This window comes from Dasypus novemcinctus, chromosome 4 (genome assembly GCF_030445035.2).
Source record: "Dasypus novemcinctus isolate mDasNov1 chromosome 4, mDasNov1.1.hap2, whole genome shotgun sequence".
In the NCBI taxonomy this organism is placed as follows: Eukaryota; Metazoa; Chordata; class Mammalia; order Cingulata; family Dasypodidae; genus Dasypus; species Dasypus novemcinctus.
The window spans coordinates 144738747-144756758 of NC_080676.1; the positions used below are offsets into that span (position 1 = coordinate 144738747).

The 18012-nt window shown below is 38.1% G+C and overlaps 1 protein-coding gene across 16 annotated transcripts in view; it reads right to left on the minus strand.

Moving 5' to 3' along the window:
• The window catches only part of APP (amyloid beta precursor protein), a 254693-nt gene that overhangs the window by 39404 nt on the left and 197277 nt on the right, over window positions 1–18012 (minus strand). For all 16 annotated transcript variants that reach the window (XM_058296133.2, XM_058296135.2, XM_058296132.2 and 13 more), the window contains 2 exons: window positions 15381–15509; window positions 14422–14521 (listed from right to left, as the gene is read on the minus strand). In XM_058296133.2, the coding sequence (XP_058152116.1) occupies window positions 14422–14521; window positions 15381–15509 (229 nt within the window). The remainder of the gene's footprint in view (window positions 1–14421; window positions 14522–15380; window positions 15510–18012) is intronic.

Sequence of the window (18012 nt, forward strand, 5' to 3'; positions counted from 1 at the left end):
CCACTCTACGTAGAGGGAATAAAATCCCACTGATGGTTTCCCCATATATCTGGGACATGTACAATTATGTGTTCTATTTGCTGGACTTATAGTTTAGGGGTGCAAAGGTGGAAGTAAAACACAATGGGCCACTATATAAGATATTTTAAGAAGCAGAAGTCTAACTTGTACTCATGTGTAACACTCAAAATATGTATACTATTTTGCGTAACAGAATGAGTTGCCTTTCAAATTTGACACTTGAAGTTGGTACATAGCAATGATTTTTCCTGGTAATTTTTTTAAAAAATAAGAAATATCCTTCTTAAGCTAATATCAGGCTCTCTGATAAGTCTCCAAGACAAGCATTTATAATTTGTCATTTACAATGCTGATAATTCCAGGTTGCATCTGTCAATTTTCTTTCATCCCTTATTAAAATACTATCATTTTGGATATGAAGAGAACCTCAATGGATCATTTCTTTGAGTAAAATGCGAGGATGAATAATGGAAAGTGAAGACCTTAAAGAGGGAGGAAAAGGCTCTAGTAAATAAAGTAGTAGATTCATATTTATAAGAGAAAGTAAAGGAGTAAATGGGGAAAAAGTTGTCAGTGATACCAATTCATGACGTAAACCCACCCTATCCTTGCACTGTTTATTCCCTTCAGATGCTGTTAAAGTTATCAAGCAGTTTATGACATCACCTTTTCATGAGAAGTCTTAAGGTGGATAAATAAAACATAGCCATCAATTTTATAACACATAAAGAAACTGTAAGTGCATTTGACTTCAAGGTTAATAACTCTACTAGTAATATTTTATAAATATCACTGCTTTGGAAATAACCACCAAAAGAAATACACAAGGCTAATTTACCAGGACATACTAATTTTCAAAGACATCTGCCATTCTTCTATATATTCAGGATCAATGTAAATATAAATATATTCTAAGGATCTTTATATTTTTGCTATTATATATAGCAGTTTTAAACTGTTTAAGAATCACTGTTTAAGGAAGATGTCGATTTCTGTAGGTCTGGGGGGGTGCCCAGCAATCTGTATTTTTTTTTTTTTTAAAGATTTATTTATTTAATTTCCCCCCCTCCCCTGGTTGTCTGTTCTTGGTGTCTATTTGCTGCATCTTGTCTCTTTGTCCGCTTCTGTTGTCGTCAGCGGCACGGAAAGTGTGGGCGGTGCCATTCCTGGGCAGGCTGCTCTTTCTTTTCACGCTGTATTTTTAACCAACAACTCTCCAAATTACTGTGCTCCAGGCTGGCCCCCAAGCACACACTAAGGAACAATGGCTTCAAGGTCTACAGCTCCAATGGAGAAAAGAAAATGAATTTTTTCCTGGGAGACCTATGGATGAGTTTTCAGGTGTCTTTACCATCCAAGATCTGTCATAGCAACCAAATCAAAGATACTGGCAAATGTCAGGTACTATTGCTTATTTTGGGGTCTGATGGCAAAAAGGTACAGAAATCACACAGAGCAGGGAAGAAAGCTCAAGATACAACTTGTGTCTGTCAGCTAATCATACCAGCCTTTCCTGTTAGTGATTTCAAGGACCTCAAATGCAGATGAATGAGGCCTTATATATAACACTAGAGCATCGATCGGAGGCAGGTTTCCACAGTGAGCTCCCAATTCTACTCTACTATGCTTATTTTTCTTAAAAAGAATTAATCTTTTCCTAATCCAGATATACGAAGACCTGCTTCAATTTCTGAAGGGCCTTGGCAAGATATATAAAGCCCTTGGGCCTTGCCACTTTTAGTGCAGTCACTTAAATTCAGTTGGAGGGAAGCGGTTGTGGCTCAACTGATAGAGCATCCGCCTACTATATGGAGGGTCCAGTGTTCTTTACCCAGGGCCTCCTGACCCGTGTGGTGAGCTGGCCCACATGTAGTGCTGCTGCACGCAAGGAGTGCCATACCACGCAAGGGGTATCCCCCGTGTAGGGATGCCCCACACACAAGGTGTGTGCCCTGCATGAAAAAAGCGCAGCCTGCCCAGGATTGGCACCACACACATGGAGAGCTGATGTAGCAAGATGATGCAACAACAACAACAAAACGACACAGTTTCCTGGTGCCGCATGACAAGAATTCAAGTGGACACAGAAGAACACAGCAAATGGACACAGAGAGCAGGCAACAGGGGGGAAGGGGAGAGAAATTTAAAAAAAAAAAAAACAACTTAAAAAAAAATTCAGTTGGATTGCTCCAATAGTTCTCAATATTTAAAAAAAAAAGCATGTGTCCAAGAATTTCTAGAGCTTGTTTTGGCTGAACTGACATCAACTACCCTAATAATTGGAGGAGAGGACCACAATAGTGTACAAAGGGGTGTCTCTTTTCCTTTTCCCAGAATTCTAAGGAAATCAAGAGCTCCAGATCATAAAGTGTTGGAAGAAGACAGAGGCTCTCAGTACTTTGGTTGATGATTTACACTGATGGTTTTGACCATTTCATTCTAAGTTTCTTGCAGTTCTGCATTTTTATCCAAACATTACATATTTTAATTTCCCTGTAACATTAAGGACATTAACCTCCAAACTCTGCGAAAGACATAAAATAAAAAGGAATCTTCCTCTTGGAAGCAGTCTGTTCTTCATTGTGTTTCCTGTGTTCATAGATATTTTAAATGAAATAATGTTTATTATAAAAAAAAAAAAATTAACTCAAGGGTATTAAGTAACAGGTAGAAGGCCCCTGTCCATAGATTGCTACTATAGCTATAGAAGTAGAGTGCTAAATCAGACAAGATTGTACATTTTAATGTATTACATAAAGCCCAATAGCCCCATAAAAGATTATGGCACCACAAAAATGCAAAGTGTTAATGTATGGGTGCCATATATGGGAATCTTACATTTTATGCATGGTTATTCTGTAAGCCCACAACTTCTCTAATGAAGGGGGGAAAAAAGGTTATGACCATACATTGATCAATAACATATGAAAGTTTCTTTTTCCCTGCCTTTGTCACGACAGGGTATATGGCTCATTTAAAAAACACCAATCTGATAAAACATATCTATCGATTGATCGATTGACAACGGTTTTATTTTGTTTTATCAAATCAAATGTATTATCAATCTATGACAACTTACTACTCATGACTTTTTCTGTGAATTGGAGCTGTTGAAATTTATAAATTAAACTTACAATTCATTTGGGTTTTTGACTTAAACACAGCTGTGGCATATAGTCATTGTCATATGGAATATAAAATCTAATTGGTTTACTGGGATACTAGAGCAGACCCTGCCCTATTTATTATAACTTTTCTTAAGTTTCACAATTCTCCAAGTTTAGCCTACATCAATCACCTGGGAAGCTTGTTAAAACAAGGATTCCTGAGCCTCACCCCTAGTGTTGTTAATTTAGGAGATCAGAGTGGGGCCTGAGAAATGTCATTTTTTGCACAGTCTGAGGTGATACATCAGCTGTTGGACCATCTGAGCACCAGAGTTAAAGAACCATTGCTTGAAGTTAAGAATTCCTTGGGGGGACATGTGTATGTAACACCTAACTTACACCTCAAAATTTGTTTCAGGAGATACAAAAATACATGAGGTTTAATTCATATACTCAAAGAGCTTAAAATTAATAGACAGGAGAGAGGGTGAGGGTATAGCCCAGCTAGATTAATATTAGTACATGATACTTAGAGTGCAGGCCATATGAAAAGGTGTGGGTTTTGCCATCTTTCCTTTCTATCAATTATATTCACTATCATTTGAGAGTAAACCCATTTCAAATCTTTCAAGGCACAGCAGTCATCAATAAAATGTAGGGAGAGAGACTAATTTAGAATTTATCACAGCAATCTCTTTCTTAAAAAAGCAAAGCAAACAACAGAACGTGGAACTTGATTTGCTTCTAGAATTTCTTAGATCCATCCAGTATGGAATGCTAATATGTACAATCATATTACTGTTCCACATTCCCCGTTGCACTCCCAGCACTCCACTGCTCATGCCCCAGGAAGTTCCTTCATAACTTGGCAAAGCTTCAGAAGAACTCATTTTGCAACAGCCTGAGAGCTTCACTTCACTATTACAGTCTTTCAAAGAGAAGAAATGAATGGCTTGCCAAGGCCAGGCTGGCTAAGCTATTGCTTCCGAGAGTCATGAAACACAGTGCTCCTCTGTCCTTCTCTAAGATAAACATGTCTCTGGTTTCCAGTGGCCTAAGGAGCAGTTCTATCAAGCTCAATGCTGCAAGGGAAGCTAAAGACACAGATCGACACCAGAGACACAGATCTGCTCTCAGGAGATGGGTAGACCCACCCAAATGCCACCTGAACAAAAATCAAAGATATAGAAACATGCACCAGATGTTACCAGAATGCATGCAGAAATAATAAGGGCTTCCATGAGCACATGTAAATGAATGACAATTGTAAAAAACTAAACACATTAGAAAAGTTAGTTTAAATCCACTGTCATAGGTCAATGCGTCTGTCAACAGTAGTTGGCCTTGGCCTCTGGTCACCTGTTTCTCACTGAGTCAAAAAGACTCTTTATGAACAGGGTTTTGACTCATGCTGATTCAACATTCTTTTGGGCACACGTTTCATAATTTGGAATAGGTTAAAAGATTGATTCTACTATTTTTATTTTTGTTTCTCTTTTTTTTAATTATCATGCTCTCACTTTTGATGAGACATTATACCTCATCCAATATGATTTCCTTTCTGAGCCAGTCCATTGGATATAGGACAGGAGAAATGCTAACAAGGAACGACAGAGCTTACTTGGGGAATACCTTGCAAATTTTCTGAGTTGAACAGCAAGAGGTTACGTTAACATTCTTTCCAAACTCTGCCTCGCAGGCCAAACAAATTCACCTTGTTCCCAGTTAGGCTTTGTGGAAACATATTCCAAAAATCTCAATTTGGATTCATCTCTATATTCGAGGTAGTAAAACTCCTCCTTTTAAAATGAACCCTGGAAAGTAGATGTGGCTCAACTGATAGAGCATCCGATTACCATATGGAGGGTCCAGGGTTCAATTCCCAGGGCCTCCTGACCCATGTGGTGAGCTGACCCATGCACAGTACTGCCATGCGCAAGGAGTGCCATGCCATGCAGGGGTGCCCCTGCGTAGGGTGCCCCATGCGCAAGGAGTGCGCCCCACGTGAAAAAAGTGCAGCCTGCCCAGGAGTGGTGCCGCATACAGAGAGCTGATACAGCAAGATGACACAACAAAAAAAGAGATGCAGTTTCCTGGTGCCGCCTGATAATACAAGCAGATGCAGAAGAACACACAGCAAATTATCACAGAGAGCAGAAATGGGGGGGAAGAGGAGAGAAATAAATAAAATCAATCTTAAAAAAAAAAAAAAAAAAAAAGAACCCTGAAAGCAGCTGCTTGTGAAAAACATAATGACCAGTCTGTGGTTCCAGTTTAAAATCAGTGGCAGTTCCCATGATTCTACATAATAACCAGGACACATCTGCTCTAGCATTCTGTCACGAAGGAGCCCAACAGCTCCCGCTGTGGTCTGACTTCACACCCTAATCATTTTGGACAGGATTTCTTTTTGGATTTTATTCAATTTTCAATGTCACACATGAGTGTTGGTGAGTTGGTTCAAGCAGTTGAGTGCCTGTCTCCCAAATGGGAGGTCCTGGGTTTGCTTCCCGGTACCTCCTAAAAAAACAAAAAATAATCAACAAGAAAAACTATGAAAAAACCAACTTAGAGAAGCTGGCTTCACACATACGAGGTCCCGGGTTCAGTCCCTGGTCCCTGGTCCATTAAGGAAAAAAAAAGGAAAACACATTTGGACTTGGCAGAACTGGTGTGGATTACCCTGCCTCACACCGGTCACCTGCTTGAGATGCCCATAGGCAAATAAGGGGATGCCCGGAAAACGAAATGTTTGAATCATCACAGAGAAGCTGACAAGGAAATTTGCTATAACTTCATCAAAATGTGGGATAAAAATGACAGTGTCCTAAACAGATTCTTCTTTTTATAGCCTTTTTTTCTCAATGTGGTTCACAGTGGGGTCATCCTATAGTGGATTGCTTTTATTATAGATAATATTTTGCTAAAACTTTAGAAAATATTACCTTCCATGGAAGGCAGTGAATCTTTCAGTTCTGAGAACTACAAGGAAATATATTCAAAGAAGATAGTAAACCGTGAAAAAGTCTATTTCCTTGGGTTCCTGACTGTCTTGGCCCGCCAAGTGATCTTAAATACAGAAACATTCTGGTTGTTTTCTTTCCTCCAGGAACAACATAGCTGAGGGAGATTGCTTATTCTTGTCTCTGGAAGAACAGAGCTCCTTCCCCCCCCCCCCCAAACCATAGGGTGTGCTGATGAGAAATAAGGGAAAAGCAAAGTAAAAGCATGTAGAGAGAAAGGGATGACAGAGTGACAGTAAGAAAAAAAAAAGCAAACCTAAAGGGAGAGAAAGAGAAATCAGGAAAAGATAGTCAAGATGGAGTAAAGATAGAAACTCTAAAAAAAAATGACAACAGGACTAGGTAAAGATGTCCAGAAAGACATTAGGGATGCTTGCAAAGCATAGAAGGGCAAGGAGGCAGATTAAGGGAAAGATGAACTGATCGAAACCAACCTCTACTGATCTGTTTATCAATTCCTGAAGTGCTGTGAGAAATGTTGTTAGAATTTGATCCAAACGAAACTTAAGTCAGTAAGGTTAACTGATAGATTTCTTGGTTTAAGATGTGGGCAGCTAATTATGTGTGACTATTTTAAATGCTTAGTGAAAGTAAATGCATGGAGACAGCATGGCAGAGTGGGAAGAGCTAGTCTGTCTAGCCACAAACACACAGGAGAGAATCCGAGTCCCCCAGCTTGGGGGAGAGATGTAGGTAGTTTGTGTAATCATCCTGAGCCTCTACTTTCTCATCTGTAAATTATGCACTCTGTTGCACAATTGTGAGGATTCAATGAAGAGATACATAGGACAAACAGCATTATGCCTGTCACAAAAGCAAGTTATCAATAAAAGCTCATTACCCTTCCCCTGCTCCTATAGTATTTTAAATCACTCTCTCTCTGTACAAGGCATAGGCTTTTAAAAATAAAACTGAATAAATAAAATAGAATTTTAGCTGGATATTGGCTATATCAAAAACACATCTATCTGGTCCCAAAATTTGTATTGAAGCGAAAGATAACTGCCCCAGAGCTACTGTGTCAATACCCATCAAGTAAAGAAAAATTCTTAGATCTATTTTGAGGTAGTGAGAAGAAATGTAGTGACTTCAGATTTGTCCCTCCTGATTATTTGTATTTTTCTCCTTTATCTCTTCTTATATTCCTTTCTGTCCCTGGATATCCTATTTTTCCATTTCATACATGCTTATTGCCTCTTTTCTTCTACCCAACTTTACATTGAGAATGGCCACTTATCAGTCCTCAGGAATCTTCTGGTTGGAGAAAACAGCTGTGTTCAAAGGAGGTACAGAGCAGCTAAATGTATACACAGCACTCTACTAGCCAGCATGGGGCTATAACCTCCTAAGATCTGACATATGAACTGGTCTGGTGATCTGTGACATTTCAACATGGCATTAGGTATCAGTACAATTGGGTGCTATGTTCACAGTATAATTTCCCATTTTGATGATTTAAATGCTTTGTATGTAGGTTGACTTGACTGTGCACTTTCATTTTTTAATTTAGAAACTGAATGGTCCTATATTGGACGAGTAACTAATGCCTCTTGCTCAGAAGATAAAGACATATCTTTATAAGTAGGCGAAGAAATAGGTCTTACCTATTATGCAGGTAAAAATACTAAGAAAAACATGAACAAGGGGCTTTCAGACTATTACACAATCAAAGGAGGGAAATGCCTCTTGATTGGTTGTGACACAAACAAATGCTCTTCTTTACAAATACTCAAATCAGCTGTAAATATAAAACCAAGGATACTTTAAATTCTCAACAGTATGAAATATTGCATTTTGTTGGACTGGACAGCGCTATAAGGTCTATTTTAAACCTAGTCTTTGATTACTGGACTCACTAAATTAAAAAATCAATAGGTTTATTAGGAACAGACAATGGGAACAGTCCTTAAAGGAAGTATCCGGCATTTTCCCCAAAGAGTGAACAATTTTAGAAAAGGCCACAATAAAATTATAATAAAAAATTATAAGCATTCTTTCATTTAGTCAGTCCCTTGCCATGACTTTCAATCCTACAGCATTCACTATAGATTTATTAAGCCGGAGATCCTTCAAACATCTGGCTTATAATAATTCATGTTTTTATTAATTTTGAATGCTAAAAGAAAAACAATCAGGGCATGAAACAATTATGCCTTCCTTTTCCCTTTCCTTCCTATAGCGTCTCATAAATTGGTCATTACAGTATTCTGTGAAATATCTACCTCTAAATTGAGAGCTACAATATTTTAAGCCTTGAGGGAGCTACAAACTGAAGCATTGTATTAAAGAACCTCAGAGCTAATAGGAGTTGAATAGAATCCTTTTAGCATAGATCTACTGAGGGTTTAAAGGGCAAAGAAAACCAATCATTTATAAACATCTATTTGAGGAAGCAAAAACGGAGCTGAACAATAGTAACAGTAAAGACATTTTGCCTTTTGAAGGGTTAAAACATGATTAAAGCTAAATATGGACATTGAAGAGAAACCATGTTTTCATTAAAATGACTAGCATTTGTTGAATAGAGAAAATAAAGTCCTAAACAGCTACTGAAAATAGACTAGAGATTTTTCCTCTAAAAATAACACATTAAACCCATTTTTTGCAGCAAGAAAATACCATAATTTGCAAATGCATGCAAATGACTTTTTCAAAAAATATGCAAAACAGGATGATGACCAAACAGCATAGTGTCATAGTACGATACAGGTCCATGTCGTGAAATTTTATTAATTACAGTCCTTGGAACATGGTTTTATTTACTTTATTTTGATACAATTGCATTCATTCTGTTGGCCTGAACCTTGACAGTGTGAGAGAATGTTATGGCTGAGGAAAGAGATTTGGTTTGTGCAATGCTATATGCTAGGTGCTAAGAAAGGAATTCATTTTGGGTATTTATAAGTTTACTGAGGAATTCGCTGAGCAAGATGGCCTCAACTTCCTTCTAGCTTGACTAAAACTATGGACAGACTTCTCCCTGACTCCAGGCTCCTGGTGTCCCTCTTACTCCAGCCTGACAGGCTCCAGACTAAGTTCCCCAGCTCTCTCTTCTCCCTCCAGGCCCTTACATTCTACACCAAAGGGTCTTAAATGTACCCTCATAAATCCCTCACTCATTCCAGTGACGAACACCCTCCACTATCTGCCAGGGTTCTTCCTCCAACCCCCTCCTAGCCCTTAAAAAGATAGCTGTCCTTTGTTTCCAGCTTTGAGTTCTCTCTGTACCATACCATGGTAGGCATGAATAAAGTTATCCTCGCCCATGTCACACTGTCCAGTGGAATTCTTCTCTTGACACTGCTTAATCAACCTAAGGTAAGGATCATCTGCTTCACAATATGGGATTTTTATAACTGATTACTGAATACCTACAAGGTATCAAGCCCTCTTCTGGATTCTGACAATGCAAAGATGACCAAGAACTCACAAAATAGGAGGGGTGGAGAACATATAAACAAATAATTTAACTAAAAAACTCACATGGTAACTAGTAGTGGGTACAAGGTGCTTTTGACACTGAGGTAAAGAAGAAAATTCTGCCTTAGAAAGGAGAGTGGTTAGTATGGAGTCAGTCAGACCTTGGCTCCAAATGACTCTGATGTGCTTTGTTTTGTGTTGGTTAAGTTAGTTACTTCTCTAAGGTTCAGTGTCTTCAATTGTAAATTGGGGATAATACCACTGAATTGATTAGCATTGTCACTAGTCCGCAAATGTCCCATTTGTGCGAATTTCAAGAAAGTCCTGCTTCAAGTGGCGATGACCCAAAGCCAGAGCATTTAGCTCCGGGACAGGGATGTGGGTGGGATGCCAGGGTCCACTCTTCCATATCCATACGTGGCATCCCTGTGACTAAAGGATGAACTCTGATAAGGACCTTGGACCATCGACTAGCCAAAAGATACTCATTAACTATCGGGGTCACTCAAATGTCAGCTCCTCTCTTTTGCTCCCTGTGCAAATGAGTTAAGGGTATACAGGTGTGTGAGCATTCCAGTTGGGTATTGAATGATGTAATATTCTGGGTAAGGAAGAACCATGAGTGAGATTTAAGTTGCATTTTAGCAGGGAATTTGGATGGTCCTGAAGAGGACACATTTGGGTGAGAGGAGGGCGCGGTGAGGCAAGAAGCAGGGTGACTTGTTGGGAGTCTATCGAAAGTGATGACAGGGAATAAGAATTGCCTGGGGATAATGGGTGAGGAAGAGGTGTCATGGGTAAGATTAGGCAACTGGGAGGATGGTGGTGGGACCATACACCATGATGGAAATGTAGAAAAGAGTAAGCTATAAGGGGGATGCATGGAGTTCTCTTTTATATACACTGACTTGGATTTGAGATGTGTGCAGCATATACTGACAGCCTGGAATATGGCACTAAGATTCTGTGGCTAGACCTATAGCCCTGGGATTTATTGGAGTTAGTATAAACTGGGGGAAGCATGCTAAAAAATGGTGGCCAGCATGAGAATCCATTTCCTTGATGAACACTATGCTCTAGGCTTGATGGACCAGATGCTCTAGGCATGCTTTACTCTTCTCATAAATTTGATGCCAATGCTCACCTTTGCCCAGATCACAGCATTCCTTCTTTCTAGTGTGGCTCCCTCCTTTACATTTTCTCCCATAACAGAGAATCCTATACTAATGGGAACATAAATTTATTGAAGCAGGTATATGTATGTCACTGGAGATGCTAGTAGTTCTTCAGACTGGTGAAAAACCCCTTCATCAAGAGAGCCAGCACCTGTTAATGTAATTTAATTAAACGACTATATTTTCTGTCTGGATGTTTTACAGCATTAAACATAGCCTAATTGCCCACATTTATAAGCATGAATGTTTGAACAAAGAACATTCATTGGTAGGTAAAAGATCCTGTCCTTGTCAGTAGCTGTGAATTTTAATGTCATTTTTATTTGCACTGAACTGACTCCAAATCTAATGATGGGCTGTATACAGAAATGTCAGATAAATGCAAATCAGACTAATGACAAAGCATTTCATCAGAAACTATCAGAAAGAGCAAAAGGCATAAACTGGAAGACTTTTGTGAAGATGCGATTTAGAAAATGAGCTAAAAAACACCTTTCATTATGGAAAATTTCAAACATTTACAAAGTAAAGAGAATACAAGAAAACCTCCAAATGGCCGTCACTGAACAATTAGCATCACGGCCAGTCTTGTTTTATCTATACCCCTATTTTAAGTGAGTTATTATTTAATGTTCCTTGAAACAAATAACAATTGTAAACAACAACTAAGTTCAATCCAGAAAAGTCATTCTCCCAAGCAACTTCTCTTCTCTAGCTTTGTATTAGCTCACATGATGCATAGGTGAAATTAATGCAAGTAAAATTACTGCAAGCTTCTCCTTCTACCTGAAATACTCACATAAAAAATGGAAGTATGCAGAATTCCAAATGGAAGATTTTAAAAAGATTAGTCTTTGGGATTTGGTATTTAGTATATTAAGAATGACAAATACATTTTCTAAAATAACATGTCTTTTAAAATCTAACCTAGAGCCTCAGCAGAGTTGCAACTCCTACTCTCTGGTTTGTTGGACTTACACAGGTCAGCTACTAGGGATGTGAAGATGGTCAACCACTACACTAGGGAATCAAGAAAGCCTCCAACTCCAAGCAGGAGAATCGCATCCATCAACCATGTGGGATCTAAACCCCCTCTTGATATAGAGGTGGAGTGGACATCACCAACTAAGGAATAAAATATGGATTGGAGTGAACGTACCGGTATTCTACTATAGAACTATTGTGACTAGTAATGAAAGAAACTGTAGTGGCCATGGTAGTTGCTGAGGGCAGGGAGAGGGAAGAAGAGATGAGATGTGGGGGCATTCTCAGGACTCAGAGTTATCCTAAATGATACTGCAGGGACAGATGCTGGACATTATATATATCCTGACATAACCCACTGAATGTAGTGGGGGACAGTGTAAACTATAATCCATGTGGTGCAGCAGTGCCCCAAAATGTATTCACCAAATGCACTGAATGTGCCACAATGATGAAAGAGGTTGCTGATGTGGGAGGAGTGGGGGGGGAGAGGGGTGTGGGGTATGTGGTAAACTCTTATATTTTTTAATGTAACATTTTTTGTGATCTATGTATCTTTAAAAAGAAAAGAGACAATTTAATAAGAAATTTTAAAAAGTAAAAAAAATAAACTAACCTAAAGGTATGGAGCTTTCTTTTTAGAAGAAAATTCCCTGATTCTAATTATCTAAACATCCTCTCTGACACTATGATTTGAATTTTACTGTGTTGCTTTGTTTTATTCTTGGGCATTTTGCAGCACTCAAGATACCAGAATCACCACCTATTCTGTGGAAGCATGACTCATTATTCACTATGTTTTTTGTACCATACTGCCAAAAAAACCTAAGTTCTAATAATTTAATTAGGAAGATGTCAACCATAATTATGGGTGAGAATGGAATATTGGTCATCAACTTTCTAGTCCTCTGAACTGACTTAGTCCCCTATGATTTGGAATGACTAGAAATGCTTCAATTGAAGTCTCATGTGAAAATAAGCCAGAAAGAAAGCTATAATGCAAAAATACATTGGTCTAAGATTTTAGTTTCTGTTTGTTAAGAATGAGATGATTTCATTGGTTTTGACCCTTCTACAACTTTTTGGAAGATTTTTTTCACATTATTTACTATACAATATTTTATTTGTTCCTTACAGTGTGTACCCTACAAGTGTATATATCTAACAATTATATTCATTTCCTTATTAAAAAAACTTTAGAGTGAGAAATGAATTGGAAATCTGTCTTCAATCTGCCCAGTTATCCTCTTAAGCTCTTGCTCAACAGTGAGTTCCCCTTCTAGACAAAAATTAATGACACATTATAAAGTTTCTTGATTGAGTGTGTAGCCTGAAGTACATTTCCCCCAACCATCAACAGCACTGAACAAACTAATTGTCACCTGAGACATGCCAAATACCTGATAGTAAAATAACATTTACTAGATAGTGTTAAGTTAGGAAAAAGCCTATAATAGTGGTGGAATGAAATATAAAAAATGAGCCAGTGGCTCTCTTAAATGGTGTTTCAGGCTTCAAAATTATTTCACAGAAGAAATTCCTGTTATGGGTATACACGTTTACTAACCCAATTAGTAAAGGGCAGGATTCCTTACACAAAGAGATAATAGATGCTGACACTCTATGCACCAAATCTCCAATATATAATACAAGCACTTGCTTTATGTTGAAAGATTCACTATCCCAAGAGCATCTATGTACCTTTGTGAGGTAAAGTTAAACAAACATGGAGCATTTGGGAGTTTACTGAGAATCATGTGATGTGAAACTTAACTCCCTTCCTAAGGAAAATTGACCTGGGAGAATTTATGTGAAATCTTAATGATGCATTAGGAAAACAAGGAGAAAACAAGGAGCATACAAGATAATGGGTGCATAAGGTTTTTGGTTCTGATCACGTATTTTACCTAGGTAATATGCTAACACTTTGGAAGCTGAGTGACGGATACACGGGACATCTTATTTTGCAACTTCTTGGGAGACTATGGTTTTTTCCCAAATAAACATTCCTAAAAGATAATGGAAACCTAACCAATGTAATTGTTTAAGGGACGCACTTCATTAACTCAAGGCTATTTTTTTTTTCCTGAGAGTTGTGACTTACTCAGAATAACATCAAAATCAGAAGTCATAGTTTTGCTTTTCAGCTGTGCTACCTAAGATTATGAGACTTAAATTCTGAGTTTGAGCTTTTTTGCCCTGAAATGAGGATATCATATCACTTATGAGGATAGGGTGACAAATCAAGAGACAAAAAGGGCTGATTTTTTAAAAAACAAGTTTAACTATATAATTTAATTTTTAATAATGTCTGGGTTAAATAACCCAGTTGATTAACTGTTAGATACCAAAGCATCATAAAACGATATTTCCAAGATTGACCAAATTAGCAAAAAAACTGGTAACAATTAGAATCTAATAACAGGTACTCATTTTTTCAGAAATAGATCATTGGTCGAGTTACATTTTCCCCAGTCTTATAGGTATGGAAAGTTAAGAAATGATGCAATTGCTAAAGGTAAGAGCTAGTTCCATCCCCCAAGAGTTTTACTGTAAAAAGAAATCTGGTCTTCTTCCTTTTACTTATTTCAATGAAGTTGATTCCTAAAGCAGAAGAACACAATGTCCCAATTTTCTCCTTTAGGAGTAAATAGGTTTATATGCACAGCATGAAAAGACTAGCGTACTTACCAACTTCATCCTGAATCTCCTCGGCCACTGCAGGTACATTGTAGAGCAGGGAAAGGGACTGGTTCATGCGCTCATAAATCACACGCAGATGTGTCATCACCTGCAGAGGAGGACAGCTCCAGGTAAGCCCGCTTTGGGATAGGAACAGGTATTTTCTTACCAGGCACCACAGGAAAATGACAAAATATACACTTCCAAAATCAAACTGATAAAATTGTTGCTGGAACTTTTAACCTGAAAAAGCATCCTTATTTTTTTTATTCTCCGCTCATTTGTGCTAACTTTGAGCGCTGCTTTAAGGCTTATCTTTCAAGCTTCCCATTATTTCATGGCCTTGTTAAGACAATAGATTTAAGAGTACCTCTGATTCATAATATTGAGGCTCCCTAAAATAAACCCTGGGGCTCTAAATCTATTTCGTTGCAAATTCTAACTGATAGGAACAGATTGGTATTGGATGGGATATTCCATGTAAAATATATATTTTAAGAATCTTCTATTTAGGAGATGATAAATTTAAGATTTCCAAAGGTAAATTCTCATTTTCAACTGTTGGGAATCTGGGGGTCTAAAACATTTCATCGCAGGTCTTCATTTCAGCTTCCATTAAATTCAAGCATTTTGATAGCCACAGAGTTTATTGCCCTGCTGCAATTTAGGTGAACTCGTTTAGAGGCTTTGATTAACAAAACTTAGGTTTTCCTCATTTTATTCATCAGTTTTAAATGGTTCCTTATAAACTGGCAACAACAGACAAGATTTCTCTATATTAAGATTTGTATATTCTTTCTTACTGTCATAACTCACAAAATGCCAAGCCATATATTACATTAAATGAGCCGTTAGAATTGACCCAGGTTTTAATGAGCTCTTGCCATACCTGCTTTGGGAATACCTCGACATCCCATCACCAACCCAAGACACAAGAATACTGGAAGGTCACCACACTCAGTGCTTACCTGGGACCGGATCTGAGCAGCTTTCTTTGGGTCCACCATGCGTACGTGTTCAAAATGCTTTAGGGTGTGCTGCCGGTCTTTCTGCTCAGCACGGACGTACTTCTTTAGCATGTTGAACACATGACGAGGCTGTGGGGGAAAAAATAGCAGAGCTTTTTTTAGGTTTGTGCAAACTGCTTCTTCCAATGGTTTTCACAGGGCAGAGTTTTAATTTATAACATGCTGTAAAAGCATTGTAAGTCTGCTCTTACAATTCTCACTTTTACACATTTCTTCCAAACTTTTCTTAACGGATAATCCTCAGTTGACTGGCCAGCTTTTCTACAACAGCATTTAGTATTTGCAGCATATATGATCACTATTCTCCTCAATCAACATTTTCTTTTTAAATGTCAGCATCCTGCCATAGACAGAGACAGAGGGTAGATTTTGGAATCTGTCAGATTTAAGTTAGGTTCTTTCCTTTTCTCACCTACAGTAAATGACAGGAACATATATGGAACCAAATTTCTACAAGCACAGCCATAGAGTCAATGGTTATTTCAGAAATAGTTGTACTAATAATCCCAACATCAGTAGCACGTAATAGCACAAAAATCAAAATGAGAAAAACAATAGGAATTTAAATTTAACCACTACTAATTTGTAGGTCAAGGAACAAATGATGAGACATTATAATTTTTCTAGGAGACAAGCCAATGCTATACTATAGTTATTCTACTTTCTAAGCCATTAAATTCTAATTCTTTCAGTTACAATTATGTTTCTTTTTAAGTGCTTCTATTTTTTTTTTCCAAATTAGTTCCACTTAATTTTTATTCGTGCTTTAATTCAAAACATTCATCCTAATAAAACAGGACAAAAGCTCTTTTGTCTTCAAAAATTCTATCACAGTATGCATTCTCCTACACAACTCTGAAAAGATTTCCAAAGATATACATCTGTTCTTTATAAATATATATAAAAGTCAGTTATATTAAGTTTGTTCAGGAACAGGCAAATCCTAGTCATTATTAACATTTGAGCCATGGGCCTCTTGAAAATTGGTAGGAAGGTATAGAATTTCTTCTCAGGGTTGGGAGAAGAAAGGCTCCCAATACTTTTTTTTTTAGATTTATTTTTTATTTATTTCTCTCCCTCCCCTGCCCCCAGTTGTCTGTTCTTTGTGTCTGTTTGCTGCGTGTTCTTCTTTTGTCTGCTTCTGTTGTCAGCGGAACGGGAATCTGTGTTTCTTTTTGTTGCGTCATCTTGTGGTGTCAGCTCTCTGTGTGTGGCACCATTCTTGGGCAGGCTGCATTTTCTTTTGCATTGGGCGGCTCTCCTTACGGGGTGCACTCCTTGCGCGTGGGGCTTCCCTACATGGGGGACACCCCTGCGTGGCACGACACTCCTTGCGTGCATTGGCGCTGTGCATGGGCCAGTTCCACACGGGTCAAGGAGGCCCGGGGTTTGAACCACGGACCTCCCATGTGGTGGACAGATGCCCTATCCACTGGGCCAAGTCTGCTTCCCTCCCAATACTTTAGTTCATGTTATCCAAAGTGTATGGGATGACCCTCACCTCTCTCTTCTGTTTGGCTAGCTCCTTCTCATCATCAAGGGACTGAATTTGGTGCCATTTTCCCCATGAAATGCTGTGCAACCCTCATTATTGCACTTAACAATCTATTAAATTATGTTTTCAACTCCTCTCCTAAACTGTGAGCCATATAAGGGTTTGACTTGGCCTTTTTCTTTATCAGGACCCCAATCACACAGTGCATAACCTAGAGGGGTTGCCCTGTATGTTTTTGTTACATGCCTGCCACAGAGGCCTCATTCCTATACTTGAGGGGGAAAAATACAATAAAAACAAAATAAACCTGCACTCAGTTGCCTTGCTCATTTCTTTTACCAAGAAGCCTCTCTAATCCTAAGGGAGGAAGAGGCAGACATCACAGCTTGAAACATAGCTTTTGGCAGCACATCATTACAATTCTCATTTGTACTATGAAATCTGATTGAATCAGATGACCTTCTAAATCTTAAAAGAAAAGTAGTAAAAGAGATACTCAATAAACTACCTATATAATATATATGTAGAAAATCATAGGTTTATACACACTAACGAAGAAGAATCTTTAAAAGGTCAGAAATTAAAGACTGACAATTGTTGAATATGAAGACATTCTATGTGGAGGACTGTCAACCAAGAGTTTATATACATTCTTGACACTTGTTCATTATAATACACCAAGGCCTGAAAAATTCCTAATTCTGTCACATACTTCTAAGACTGGAGATAGTCAGGTCATAACCCATCACTGGTTAGTACTAGTGTTTCTTAGTTTCTCCAATTCATATTTTTTCTCTAGAAGCGCAATGATTATTAGAACATGGATTCTTTGAAGAGCTTATATAAGGGAAAAAAACACAGTTAAGGATAGCTTTTTATCATACTCTATTTAATTTTATTTTTTTACAGTTAGTTATATCTGATTGCTTTGATCAAAGTATTTTATCCTTAAAAGATTGTTGCCAACAGGTATATGCACCAAGGATATCATGGGCCCAAGCTGGTGTTGGCATTATTCCATTAATCTAAATCTATAGGCAGGGAATGGGGCTGCAATTTCTTTCACTATCACCACAA